Genomic DNA, 14983 nt, shown 5'->3' on the forward strand with positions numbered 1-14983 from the left:
AGCTGTTCTCAGGTCCTTCACCTCTCCCCGGAGATGGCTGGGGAGGCTCTGCTGTTGGGCCCTGTCTTTCATGGCTGGAGCAGTAAACATGACAGGTTGTTTGGGAGCCATCTGTTTAAAGTGGCTGCTGCTTTGTATGCAGCAATGAACTTGAGAGCAGCTTTCTGTCTTGCTTCATGCTAACAGTCTTATTTGGTGTCACAACAGGTGGAAGTTGGCGGGTCGAAACTAAAATTGACCAGTATGTGGAACCTGGCTTTGCCCTTATTGTCTGTCAGTGTTGATGGCACTCAGAGGACTGTGCAGGTAAACATTCTGATGATTTTCTTAGAAGGCCTCCTTAAGTTTAAAAACCTGTGTGTTGAATATACAGATGTAGAGGAAAAGCTGTATTTTATTCATGTTATAGTTTTTATGTTTCAAGACAGTTGATCTTATTTTAGAGACTCTTGAGTTATGTCGTAATATTTTAAATTAATATTTTTAAGACAAGGTAAAAAGGTTTTTGTATTATATTTTGTTGTAAGTAAAGAGTACTGTTGACTTTTCTTTCCTCCTGCGCCAGTCCTGGGACTTGAACTCGACCTGGGTGCTGACCCAGGTCAAGATAATCTCAACTGTTGAAGCCACAGCTCTACTTGTGCCTTTTATTGCTTAATTGGAGATGCGTCTGCAGATTTTCCTGGTCAGGATAGATTTGAACCGTGATCCTCAGATCCAAGCCTCTTGAGTAGCTAGAATTACAGGCATAAGCTATGGGTACCACCTCTGCCAACTTTTTAAAAAATTAGATGAACATTTTTTTTTAGCCATTGTAGGATTTTTTTTTTTTATTTCTTGCGTGTATTTATGTTTTTCTTACCAATGCAGTTGATATTCTGTCAAACCAGGTTGGTAGACACAAGCCAAGCAGTCTGACTTCCATGGTACATATATTTTTCAAAAAAGTCAACTTTTTCAAAAAATTAAGGTGCTTTCAAAAATTTTTAATATATGAACCTCTTCATTCCTCAGTGTAAAAATGTGCTGAATGGAAGGGATGCCTTGATACCCAGAATTGATGGGGCGTTCTGTGTAACTAGTGACCTCCATTTTAAAATAGAAGCTATGGAAGGGGGTCTGCCAAGATACCTTCATCTAACCTCATATTTGAGGTTTAAAGTTCCAGAGGAGAAACCCAAACAAAACCATCACACAAAAATATGTCTGTCATGTATGAATAAAGGTCACAAATTCCTCATACCATGCTCATTCTTGTTTTGTTTTTGTTTTTTTGTTGGTTATGGGGCTTGAACTCTAGGCCTGGGCGCTATCCCTCAGTTCTTCAGCTCAAGGCTAGCACTCTACCATTTGAGCCACAGCACCAGTTCCAGTTTTCTGAGTGGTTTATTGGATATAAGAGTCTCATAGCCTTTCCTACCCAGACTGGCTTTGAATTGTGATCCTCAGATCTCAGCCTCCTGAATAGCTAGGATTATATGTGTGAGCCACCTGTGCCTGGCTAGCATGCTCATTTTTTAACTTTATTTTACACAGAAAGTTAATTAAAAAACACTTGAACCTAAAAAAATGAAGGGATCATAGATAAAGACTACTGTATACCTGCTTCACATCTATCTCTGTTTGAGACTATGGGAGCAGAAGATTCATATTTGATGACTGAACTAATTTCTGTGGCAACACAACCAATTGTTCTCAAAGTAGGTCTTGAACTCTCTCAGTACTGAGTCTTGTATTTTGACTGTGATTTTATTACTTTTTTTCTACATTTTTCTTATATTTCCTTCCATATCTTAACTCACTGTCTTATTTTATATTTTAACCTTATAACTATACTAATTATGAGAGTGAAACTCTCTGAGAGCCATGGTAGAAATATCACCATATCATTTCATACCATTTAAATTCATTTATTATTATATCTTCAAGAGAGCAGAATTTAAATCCAAGCATTCTTGCTGTAGGATCTGTGCTGTTAAGCATACCACTGTATACTAAGGCCAGCTGTGATCACAAAATTAGGCAGAAACTGAGCAAAACTTGAACCCTGGTAGTATGACCTGAGTATGTGATTTTCATCATTATGCTCAAATACTTATCCATTTTACCCCCTCAGAATTCTTCAGATAAAAATGTACTTCTTATTCATGGTTGAAATCAGTGACTCAAACCTTGATGTGTTGTAGAATCAACTAAAGACTGGTTAAAACTCAGATCAGAGGCTGGGAAGGTAACTCAGTAGTAGAGTGCTTGTCTTGCATGCATGAGACCCTGGGTTCGATTCCTCAACACCACATAAGCAGAGAAGACTGGAAGTGGCGCTGTGGCTCAAGTCATAGAGCGCTAGCCTTGAGCTGAAGACTTGAGGGACAGTGCCCAGGCCCAGAGTTCAAGACCCGTGACTGGCAAAAAAAAAAAACCAAAACAACAACTCAGATCATTGGACCTACAAGTGTTTACTCTGGTTTAGAAGCTCTGGGTTAGGTCTACATTTCTTAGTTTTGTTTTTTGTTTTTGTGGTATTAGAGATCAAGCCCAGGGTCTTAGGAATGCTAAACAAGTATTCTACCACTGAGATACCTCCATAGTCTTAGGTCTTCATTCTTAGGTAATGCTGATAAAGCTAGTCCAGACACCACTCTTTGGAAACTGCCGTTTCATACCTAGTAATCAGAGAATAAGCTGAGGGCAATGGATGAGCCAGCAAGATGATTAGGCACCAAAACATGCAAAACTTGATCTAGAGTGGACTCTGCTTTGTTCATGGAACAAGTTTTAGTAAGAAAGTGGTGATAGGAACAAAAATGTGGTGTCCTGGGACCTTGTGGACTCTGGCTATGTTGTGGAGAGTAGACTGAAGAAGAATGAGGGTGAGATTGGAGACACGTTTACAGGTATTAAAGTAAGGGGTGCTGAGGATCATGTTAGCGGTGGGGGGGGGGGGGGATGACAGAGGGATTTGAAAGTGTGGCAGAAGCAAAGAACTGGCACCAAGCTTTACAGCCATCTTTGTTGATTTTCCCTCTGCCTGCCTGAAGATGGGTGCATCTCAAGGTACGTGGCTGGCTCCTTTTCTGTCTCATCCAGTCAGACCACCCTCTCCACTCACCATCCTGGTTTTCATCGGTAAATCGCCACCTTAGTATTACTCATTATTTCCTTTAAAAGGATTAGTTGCATTTTGCCATGTACAATGATTTGGATATCAAATCCCATAGGTTTTTAATATATTTTAATTGGTCTAAATTTGCTCTTTTTATTTGCCTTTAAATTCCTACTGTCTTGCTGAGTTGCTGTAGTATGTAAAAACTTAATTGAATAAACAGGTGGGCAGATGAATGGTTAAAAGGATAATCATCATTTTTAGAACATCAGAAATAAATCTTTCTTATTTTAAGACTTTGATTTTTTTCTTCTACGCCTTCTAAGCCGTGTTTCTAAAATAGCCTTCTTAGCTATTTTATCCATTCTCTTTAATTCCTGACTTCCCAACATTTGCAGAATCTATATTTTGTAGGGTGGCTGGTGAAAGTCTGCATATACAGAACTACCATAGTTCTTTGCTTATGAAGCAACTATGTGCTTCTGCTTCCCCTGGGTAGCACCTAAGCTGTTTCAGGCCAACAGTACCACCTACTGATAGGTATAGCTAGATATTAATATAGAAAAGAGTCTGTCTCTAGCTGTTCTATTTCCTCTTTCTCAGGGATTTGTGCATATCAGTACCCTCTCTCACCTGCTGTCAGTCATTATTTATTTTTCAGTTACATCTACCTTACACTATCTTTTCTCCACTCTATAACCTGCCCCACCCCCTTTTAATGCATTTTCTCTTCTGCTGCTTTTAGGAAAAAACATTAATCATTGTTGATAAACACTGGCATAGAGCCAGTGATGTTGCAGCTATCTGAAAGATGGAGGAGGTTCTGTATTTTGAAATGGAATAATTTATAATAGAGAGCCTAAACTTTGAAAACACTTGAAGAGAATAAAGAACTTCATGCATAATTTTTTCCTATTTCTTGATCTAATTATTAAACAAATTTTCACTCAAATACCATTATTCCCCCAAAAGAAAATGACAGTATTTGAATGCTATATATTTATCAGTGTTTTTTCTACTATTTTTATTGAAGATAGTGTGTGTCAGTAATGATGTTTATTAATAGGTCCTAATGGTGCAATATGAACTCTGGTAAACCTTTCTCCTATTTTGTTTGTGGGAAGATATTTAAAGACTTCTAAACTACCTACACTGTTGGCTTTTTCTAATACAGGTTAAATATAAGCCATATACAGAGTTGTCAGTTTGTTAGGAGCTATATTTCAAAAAGAAGAAACAGTGAAATTAATTTCATTAATGTGTTAATGTTCTATATAAATACATTCTAAAATATGTGCAAATGTTATTGCAACAGGATAAAATATAAAATATAAAAGTATAAAATATTAATATGATTGTAGAAAGAATATAGGTGACTAGCATATGTACAACATAGTAGCATTTTAAATAATAAAACATTTAAAGTGGAGTGGAGTTCTAACAAAACAAGAAAAATATTGTATTGCTTCTGTTTAAAATAAAATAAAGATGAAAATTTCATTCCTCAGTCACATTCAAGGTTTTAGAGGTCACGTGTATGATGTTACTTGTTTAGACAACTCATGTGACAAACCTTTTGTTTTTGGCAGTACTGAGATTTGAAGTTAAGGCCCTGAATTTGGTAGGCTGGTGTTCTACTCCTTGAGCCATTCTTTCAGCCCTGCTTTTTGCTGGTAATTTTGGTGGTAGAATCTAGAAAACTTTCCCAAGCCTGGAGTGGCTTTAAACCATGATGCTACAGATCACAGCTTCCTGAATAGCTAAGGTTATAGGTGTGAGCCATTAGCACCTGGCAATTCTAGATAAATCAGACAATGTTTTAGATAAAAGAGATATTTTTTCCGCTATTTTCTCTTATGTCACCCAAAGTTTTGAATTTTATCATTTATAAATTATTTGCATTAGTGGAATGAGCTAATTGAAGAATAAGTAGTAAACAAACTGAATTCAACTTTGAAACAGAAGATGAGTGTATCGTCTCAATGACAAACTTTTCTAACTTTAAGTTTTAAATAAAAAAAAAATTAGGGCCTTTTTATAGAGTGGACTGATTTCCTGCCTGTAACATCTAATTAAAGTGATAAAGAAAACGAAAGAATGCTAATAGGATGCTACATGCCTAGATCTGACACTCCAGGACCACCATAGATTCCAGGCCAGCCGAGATAGCCCACCGATACCCTGTCTCAGCAAAACAAAAATATAAATCCAACACAAGATTTGCTGTGTCTTGTTGATGCTGAGCTCATTGTGTTTCCTTCAGTCATCCTGAAATCTTTGTGGAGTAGAACATGCTGAGAAATAGAAGTTACTGCTACTCCTACTATGTCCACGTTCTGCTCCTGTGAAGTAATTTTTTTAACCTTGGAAAGGGCTCTTAAATTTTTACTTTGAGCATCTCAGAGTTTTCTATTTCCTGTAGAGTAATTTGGCTGCTGGATTTTAATACACTTTTTTGTTAGCATTTTCAGACTAGGCTCTTCATTTTGTATAGTCACATGGTTGAGCATTTGCAAGCAAGGTTGACTAACTGCCATTGGCCTGTGTCTCTGTGTGGCATGATTGCTTCTATCCACCTGCTCACAGCAGCTGGTCTTCAGGACTGAAGAGTAGCTAAATACTTTTGAAAATATCTGGAGATCCTGCTAAGGTCTCACAGTTTCTGCATTTGTTTGATGTAGATCCATTCACTGTGTCCCTTTGAAGAGTTTTTCCTTTCTTTCTTTTCGTACTCTTGCTTAAATATTTTCCACAGAGAATAAATTTATTATAAATAACAGTACAAATATGATTGTAGCACTACTGCATTCTATATTGAATAGGTCATTGGTACTCAACTAAGTGGAACTAATTCTCCATGGCAAAGCAGACAAATATGGAATAGTATTCACAAGAAGCTCATGCTATTTACTGCAGAATACCAGATTAAACATATTATGAGTTAATTGGAATATTAAAGAAATTATATAACATGATGCTTAAATTTCTTAGTGGACCTAGGTAATGCAGAATATTACCCAAATCCATGGAATTTGTGAGTTTACAATATTGCATGTTGTGTAAACCCTCTGTGAAATATTTACAAGTGGTGCCTATACAGAATCCGAATAGATTTTTGAAATTAAACCATTTATTTTTGGAAGAAAACTAATTATTATGGTTATTCTTTATAATTTGTAGTAGTTGTAAATGTAATATAATGGGAAAATGTCTTTCTAAACTTTCTAATCCCTCTTCTTCTCCCATCTGTATATTTTTTTGTTCTGGAAAATTAAGAAAGGTAAAATAAGCTATTTTCAGTACTTTAGATTAAAATTCCTCCCACATTGCCTGCAAATAATATAGTCTTACATTTTTGCCTATACTTTGCCTGTATTTGGTGTGCGCGCACACCAAAAAAGTGAATCAACTTTGCTGCATGTTTCTAGTCCTAAAATAAATGTTTTCTCCTGTTTTAAAGATGTTTCTCCTCACCCCCACCTCTTAGAAATAATTAGCTATTGTTGTACTATATGCATGTGATTACTCCAGAGTCACCCAATGTAATATGAAACCATCTATTTAGATAGTGTAGGATATGTAAATATATAACTTAGAATAAGTAGAGGTTAGTATTTTTTTTCCTAAAGAAGTAGGAAATGAAAGAGTAATTATTAACCATCTCCTTTTCACTTTCCTGAAAACATCAATTATGGTTACACATCTTAGAAACAAGCTCACCAATAGAACAGAAATAACCCTTCATTATGCTTCAAAATTTAATCACAATTTAACTGCTGGGATGTATGTATAAGTGTCACTTGAAACATTAATTTTGATGCAAGTCTGCCTGCTTTGGGATGATAGTGCTGGGCTTTTAGCAGTTGTCTTGGTCTCTATAAGAATGTTTTATGATTAAGAGTTATTGCAAATTTAACACAACAGAAAAATATCCTTCTGAACTCCTGCTTACCCTACCCCCACAAACACACTGTGCTGTTAACTAGAAAATTACATTTCAGTGGCTACTAGAGGAAGAGAATTTTGAATAGTATCAACACTGATTATAGTTAATGTGGAAAATAATACAGGCAGCTGCACTGGAGACTAAGACAAACCCTAAAGGTCTTGAAAGAATTATTATCAAGTTGGAAATCAATGAGGGGGTGAGGCGGGGGTGGGGGTGGGGAGCAATCATTCTTTCTTCCTCTTACTGTTCCATACCATTACTTTTAAAGGTGATATTACCTCTGGTTTTAATATCACAGGAAGATATTTTTGGAACATTTGGGTTATTGTTTGGGGAATGCTTTTGCAAGTGATCAAGAGTGCTAATTTTGTATAGATTTAATTCTAGGAAATATTGAAATCATTTTGTTAAAAGAATCCTCTAAAATTTTCTTTTAAAGAAATGAGAAGTATATTTTGTAAATGTTGGAGCATACTATAAGAAAAGTGAAATTTTTATCTGACTATAAGTACCATTTTATGTAGGAAAAGGAATAAAATATTTTTGACACAACATTTTAACAAGTGTGGATGGAATATGTTTTGTGAAAAGAAGTCTTAGTTCTTATTAAAATTCCTCTATCAGCTTCTCAAATGGTCACTTTGATATTTGTTTTGGTATGCATTTGATACATTGCAAGAATTGAGTATTTTGTGGGTTTATTGTGGACTTGAGAACTTAATTAGTTTAACTTTTTACTGTGGGAAAATTGTATATTCTTTCTGAGAAAGATTAAGCTTCACTTCTGAATGAAATTTCTCTTTCTAAACATAGACCTGTCACACTCCATTTCTCAAGTATAAGAAGTTTATAAGGGTGACGGGTGAGGCTCAGTGGTAGGACATTTTCCTAGTATGTATAAGGCTACAGATTTGATTCCCAGCATCACAAAAGGAAAAAAAAGATTATTGTCAAAAATTGTAAATCATGTATAAAATATTATTTTCAAATATGTGTATACTGTAGAATGGTGAAATCAAGGTACTTCAGATGAGTATTACCTCATATATTACTTTTTTGTGTGAGAACACTTAACATTTACTCTCTTTGCACTACTCACTATAGTCATCAAGTAGAATGGATCACTTAATCATATTCTAATTGAAATTGTATATCCTTTGATCATTAATCCTACCACTACACCATTCTAAGCCTCTACTAACTTTTATTCCCTACTCTCCACTAGTTTTTTAGATTGCTTTAATGAGTGAAATCATAGAGTATTTGTCTTTGTTGGGCTTCTGTCCTTTAACAAATACTGTCCTCCAGGATTAATAGCATCTAGAGGTCTTGTGTTCTTCTTTCCATCAAAAAGAAACATTGTTACAAATGACAGATTTCCATCTTTTTTAAGGCTGAAGACTAATAAGTATATATGCGCATTTTAATCTACTTTTCTTTTAATGGAAGGTCAGGTCATTTCCGTAACTTGGCTGTCATGTATATGCTTTATTACACATGGGAATACAGATTCTTTAATGTGTGATACTGTATCATGTGTAGCTCTGTCTAAATTTTTTGAGGAACTTTTGTACTGTCTCCTCCTCCTCCTCCTCCTCCTCCTCCTCCTCCTCCTCCTCCTCCTCCTCCTCCTCCTCCTCCTCCTCCTCCGATTGAACTCAGGGCCTTATGCTCTTTTTTTGTTTTTAAGTCACAGCAGGTACTGTACCACTTTGAGCCACAACTACAGTTCTGGCTTTTTACTGGTTAATTGGAGAATGAAAGTCCCACATATTTGTCTGCCTGGGCTAGCTTTGAACTTTGACCTTCAAGTCTTAACCTCCTGAGTTAGGATTATAGGTGTGATCCACAGGCTCATGGCTAGTCTTTCCTCTTATGTCACAATAATTCATGCATTTTATACCATGGACTTACATTGAATTATACTCATTTTATAATTCTGTTTCTCTTCTTTTCTTGGGAGGTGGGTCCTATTTCAGCTGCCAGGGCTCCCTGTGGTCCACAGATGGATGGATGAGTGAATGAATGGATTGATGGAAATAAAGAGCAGCAGATGTGGTGACACATGTTCATAACCCCAGACGTTCCAGTGGGAGAATCTATGTAAAAAAATAATAATAAAGGCAATGAGCTGGGGATGTGGCTTAAGTGTGAAGTGCTTGTCTAGCAAGTGCAGGTTTTTGGTTTCAGTCCTACTACTGATAGAATATGTACACACATCCATACCACCCCATCCAGAAATAGTCATTAACGAATTTACATGCATTATTTAGAGTTTTTCTGTAATGTATAGATTTTTTTTTTACAAATACACATTCTGTTTTGTTTTTTCCCTTTTGTATTTACCAATACAATACTGCATATTATTTCTATTAGGTTATAAAAAGCCCAAAATTCAAGCGCCCCCAAAATCTTTAGTGTTGAATATTGGTGTTCAACCACTATAGGCAACAAATTTTCTAAAACCAGAAACACTTCTGGTCCCACACATTTTGGATAAAGGCTGTTCACCTGGTATAAACATGTGTATCTTCAGTGTTGAAATGGTTTCCGGGCTAAATTACAATTTATGTCTCCACTTGTTTTGTTGATTGCGTTTTCAGTTTGGAGAGCTATACGGTTATGATATTTGGGTGGCTTCATCTTTCTGTTTACCCATAATTTTTGAAGTATAAAATATCTGAAATCAAATTGATGGGCAAATGGATTTTGATATTCCTCCTCTCTACTCCACTTGAATGTAGAGTGTTCTAGTAACTGTTGTGTCAGGTCACTTGGCAGTAGGTTCAGATGCAGGGTGGCTCTGCATTAAAGCCACTTTCCTCCTCATTGCTTCAACCTCCAACCAAGGAGCTCAGGTCTCTCCACGTTCCATTATTACCCTGATGTTTTCAGAGACTGGAATTGCTAACCTCCACTCCTGGGAAGAAAATCAGGATACAGCCGGGCGCTGGTGGCTCAGGCCTGTAATCCTAGCTACTCAGGAGGCTGAGATCTGAGGATCGCAGTTCAAAGCCAGCCCGGGCAGGAGAGACCGTGAGACTCCTATCTCCAATAAACCACCAGAAAACCGGAAGTGGCGCTGTAGCTCAAGTGGTAGAGCGCTCGCCTTGAGCTGAAGAACTGAGGGACAGCGCCCAGGCCCAGAGTTCAAGCCCCACGACCGACCCCCCCCCCCCCCAAAAAAAAAAAATCAGGATACATTTGTAATAGTTCATTGTATTTGGTTGAGTAGAAGCCACTGATACTGTCTCTGAGACTTCAGAAAGAAAACCATGGATGTTTACTTAAAACTACTTCATTTCTCAGTCATATAGCCCTCTCTGATTGACACAAAAAAGAAGACTCTTGAGGAACATGTTAGGATTACATTGAGCAGTTTTACAGCTGAAGATGTTCTGGGAAAAGTGTAATTTATGTCTACTGTACTAAATAGACACACATTTATCAGTGGTATTTTTGACTTATGAAGTTCAGATGAGAAAAATATGTATAAATAGTTATGTATTTACTTTGCATGTGTCTAGTTTACAAATAAGTAGCTAACATAGAGGCAAGTTCTTTTTCAGGATTCTGAACACAAAATAATTGCATTGTTCATTTTGTTATTTTAAATAAATGGTAATTCATTTTAACAACATTGAAACAGCCAGATGTCATATAATTCACCCACTTAAATGTAGTTATATGACTTTTAGTCTGCCCAGAAAGCAGACGGTAATCATGCAGTTCTGGAACATATTCCCCAAACAAAACCCTTCCACAGTTATCAGTTACTCCTCGTTCCTTCCCCTCTCTCCTCTCCTGAGCCAACTACTAATCTACTGTGTACCTCTGTGAACCTCAGTTATTATTAAGTGGCACCATATAACACTGTTACTTTGTGACTCACTTCTATTGGAATATGTGTTGATACTTCATAACTTTTTATGGCCAAATATTATTCTGCTGTGGAAATAACATACTATATTTTCTTCATCGGTTCAGTAGTTGATGGGCATGTGGGTTTTTGTGGAATGATGAGCACCTTCATTACAAGTTTGTGTACAGATGCAGTCTCATTTTATACTTTTCCTTTTTTTCAGTGTCTTTCTAGAGAAGCAGGTGGACGCATGAGCATTCAGTTTCTTGGTACAGTGGTAAGTACTAAAGAGTGCTTTGTGTATCCTCTTATTTTATAAGAAAAAGAAGTGCTCGGCTAATTTTAACCCGTGTGTTTCTACCTGACTTCACTGTGGTTTTATATTGTTCTTATATTGAGATATTTTTCTGTAGGATGTTTGTTTCTTAATGTATTGAAGAAGTTTCCATGATAGAGTTTAAAATAATGAGGATGTTTTGTTAAAGAGAAAATACTTTCAGCCGGGCGCTGGTGGCTCACACTTGTAATCTAGCTACTCAGGAGGCTGAGATCTGAGGATCGAGGTTCAAAGCCAGCCCGGGCAGGAGAGACTGTGAGACTCCTATCTCCAATAAACCACTAGAAAACCGGAAGTGGCGCTGTAGCTCAAGTGGTAGAGCGCTCGCCCTGAGCTGAAGAGCTGAGGGACAGCGCCCAGGCCCAGAGTTCAAGCCCCACAACCGCAAAAAAAAAAGAAAAAGAAAATACTTTCAAAATTTGTTTGTTGAGTATTTTAAGAACTTTTTTCTATTGAAGATTTTCTCTACATTTTTTTAAATTAAATAGGAACATTTGTTTTTTAAACTGAGCTTGACTTTTTTTTCTAGTTTTCTCTATTCGGTCCTTTGAAAACTATCTTTGTAGTAGAAACCAATCATAGTTTTTTTTTTTTTTTTTTTTTTCTTTCCAGTCATAGTTTTATATCTTAATTTTTGGCCTGAATACTATCAATTATTTTATATATTGCTGTGATACACTTATAAGCATTTTAAAAATGGAGCTATATTTCACATTGTGATAGGTAGGTGTGATATATTGTACTTACCTTTGAATCCTAGCTATTTGTTATTTAGATTGTTTCTAAATTACTTTTTGCTATCATGAGTGGTATTTTTGGGAATAACTTCATGTGTTTATGCTTTTGTTTTTGATTCTTAAATTATTTTCAAACATGTATAAGATATTTTTATTTGTTAAGATTACAATTATTAGTACCAATGGTCATCCTGTTTAAAATAATCTCTTTTAAAACTCACTTCAATTTAAAAATTTTCTGTTTATTAGCTGTATATTTCACTATTTCTCCCTCTATTCATTCATTGCTTGGGAGATCAGCCTATTCATGTCTTTGGGTATCGTTCACATTCATGTGGGGCATTTCTGAGAGCTTTGTCAGTTTATTGAGAATATCAGTATATGTACAGAGTATGTATAGTCAATGTGCATAATAAGCATATACGTTGCATATAAGTAGGCGGGCACTTGCTTAATATAACTTAATCTTTAGATATTAAACCTATGACTTATGCTTATTCTTGCTTTTCTGATAATAAAGTGGAATAGGAATAAATGAAGTGAATTATGGGAATGAAATGAGTGTCATAAAACATTGTATTAGCCAGTATTCTCCAATAAAAGTGAACCCAACAGAATGTGTTGGGAGTTTGTGTGTATCTATATATATGTAAAGAAAGAGAGAGAGAGGTCTGTTTGAAGGAATTAGCCCATGAAACTGTTGAGGCTTGGCAAATCTGAAATCTTCAGGGAACGTCTATAGGCTGATAACTTAGGAAAGCATTGCAGTTTAAGTCCAAAGACTGAATTCCTCCTTCCTGCCTGCTGGTCCGTTGTTTCCCATCGAGACTTACCACCAATTGGATGAGGTCCACCTAACGTATGTAGAATAATCTTACTCAGAGTCCACTGATTCAAATCTTAATTTCATTTTTTAAGAAACAAACTACCTTTACTGAAATACCTGAGATAATGTTTGCCTTACTATCTGGATATTATGGCCTCTCTAAATTGAACTTAACAATCATAAAAGTATATATCCTATCCCCTACAGGTATTTTAGTTACTACACAAGAACTGTGTTTTTCCACAAATAGAATTCTACATCTTTCCATGTAGTAGTAAATCTGAGTCAGAAAGAGAGAAAGGGGCAGAAAAAGACGGGGGGGGGGGGGGGGGGGGGGGGAGGGAGGGGGGGAGGAGAGGGAGAGGCTGACAACAAGGCAGTGCTCACATTCTGCTTTCTTCTTCTGTAAGGAAGGTTCTCATGCCATCATGACCTCATCTGAGCCAGGTCAGAGGCCTGCTGCGTATACCATCACACCTCCATATCTGAATGTGAGGAGGAAAGGACACGAACATCCACTCCATTGCATACACTTAGGAAGAGAATTACATGTCTCAGATTTTTTCCAGAATGGTTTTATTTTTGTATTTTGTTTGCAGATTTTGGTGAAGCCGTAAATCCTGTTCATCAGATAGCATAAGCTCACAAAGAAATGGAAGTGTTAGTATCTTGCTGAATCAGAATTCCTTTCTAGGCTAAACAATAGGATAGATGTGGGGAGGGGAGTCTTATTTTTTTTTAGTTTTTTAGTTTTTTGTTGGTTGTGGGGCTTGAACTCTAGGCCCGGACACTGTCTCTCAGCTATTCAGCTTGAGGCAAGCAAGCACTCTGCCATTTGAGCCATAGCACCACTTTCAGTTTTCTGGTGGTTTACTGGAGCTAAAAGTCTCATGGACTTTCCTGCCCAGGGCTGGCTTTGAATCCTGATCCTCAGATCTTGGCCTCCTGAGTAGCTAGGATTATAGGCGTGAGCCACCAGTGCCTGGCAATGGGGGAGTCCTTTGTATATGTTCTTTTTTCATTTTTTAAGGGGGGCGTGGGCAGGGTGGGAGGTTGTACTGGTACTGAAGCTTGAACTTGGAGCCTCTTGTTCCCACTTAGATTTTTTCACTAACTGCCTTACTCTACCACTTGAGCCACTTCTGGGATTTTTGCTGGTTATGTGGACTTTTGAGTTGGCTCCAACCAGAGATCCTCAGATCTCAGTCTCCTGAGTAGCTAGGATTGCAGGTGTGAGCCACCAGTGCTCATCTTATATTTGATTTTTAAAGGACTGCAATATAAAGGCAAACATATTTCATGGGACTGATTTTTTTTCTTGGAAAAACAATGTCGATTGCTCTAAAGGGAAGTTAAGCTTAGACTCCACTGAACAGCCTCTTTATGTCTGTGTCTTGGCATTTACCCAAGAAAACTTGAGAACTATCAGATTCTATGTCTTTGAAGCTTAGCCAGAGATCCTAATGAAACTAAATGATGCTAAAGTTCTTGAAGTTAATTTAAATCTCAAACTGTACATTTTAAATTAAGTTTTATTGTTAATAAATATGCTTTATTTCTTATTAGCCTTGAAAGCCTGAGAGATAATATCATAGAATAAACATGTTTTACAAAGAATCACCATTAAGAATGCTATTAATATGACCCTTGATACACCAGGACAATTAGATTTCAAAGTAAGCATTTGCAAAGTAACAGCGATTAATGACAACCATCGAAAACAATTTTCAACTCCATCATTTTAACTCAGGAGGGTAAACTTAATATGATAATTCATCTAGTTGAATTGTATCAGCTTAGCAGGAAAGTATGTCAATATGTGACCCTTACCTAGCTTCGAAATGGATGCTGTGCTGATAGATTTACCGGTTCCATTAAAGAACTTGGGGGAACTTTGGAATTTCAGCAATTGTTCCCTTGGAGGCTGAAAACCCAACCTGATCTCATACTGGGACCATTCTGGTCTGCATATTTCCATAATTTGCCTTTGCTACTAATATGACAGCAAGACACAAATAACTGTTTCTAATAATATCAGATGGAGTTGTGGAGGACAGCATTTTAATGCCGTGAAAGACCTCCCCGTGGGGTTGTTATTGCTACCATAGAACAGCAGCTACCCAGTGGCAACTGCAGTCTCTTAATTGATTCGTTTAATTAGCAAGAGCT

The 14983-nt window shown here is 36.8% G+C and overlaps 1 protein-coding gene across 1 annotated transcript in view; it reads left to right on the forward strand.

Moving 5' to 3' along the window:
• The window catches only part of Pcca (propionyl-CoA carboxylase subunit alpha), a 157580-nt gene that overhangs the window by 92445 nt on the left and 50152 nt on the right, over positions 1–14983 (forward strand). The window contains exons 9-10 of the mRNA XM_042696995.1: positions 208–306; positions 11138–11191. Of these exons, the coding sequence (XP_042552929.1) occupies positions 208–306; positions 11138–11191 (153 nt within the window). The remainder of the gene's footprint in view (positions 1–207; positions 307–11137; positions 11192–14983) is intronic.

The sequence above is a fragment of the Dipodomys spectabilis genome, unplaced genomic scaffold, assembly GCF_019054845.1.
Source record: "Dipodomys spectabilis isolate Male_0828 unplaced genomic scaffold, ASM1905484v1 ptg000215l, whole genome shotgun sequence".
NCBI classification, from domain to species: Eukaryota; Metazoa; Chordata; class Mammalia; order Rodentia; family Heteromyidae; genus Dipodomys; species Dipodomys spectabilis.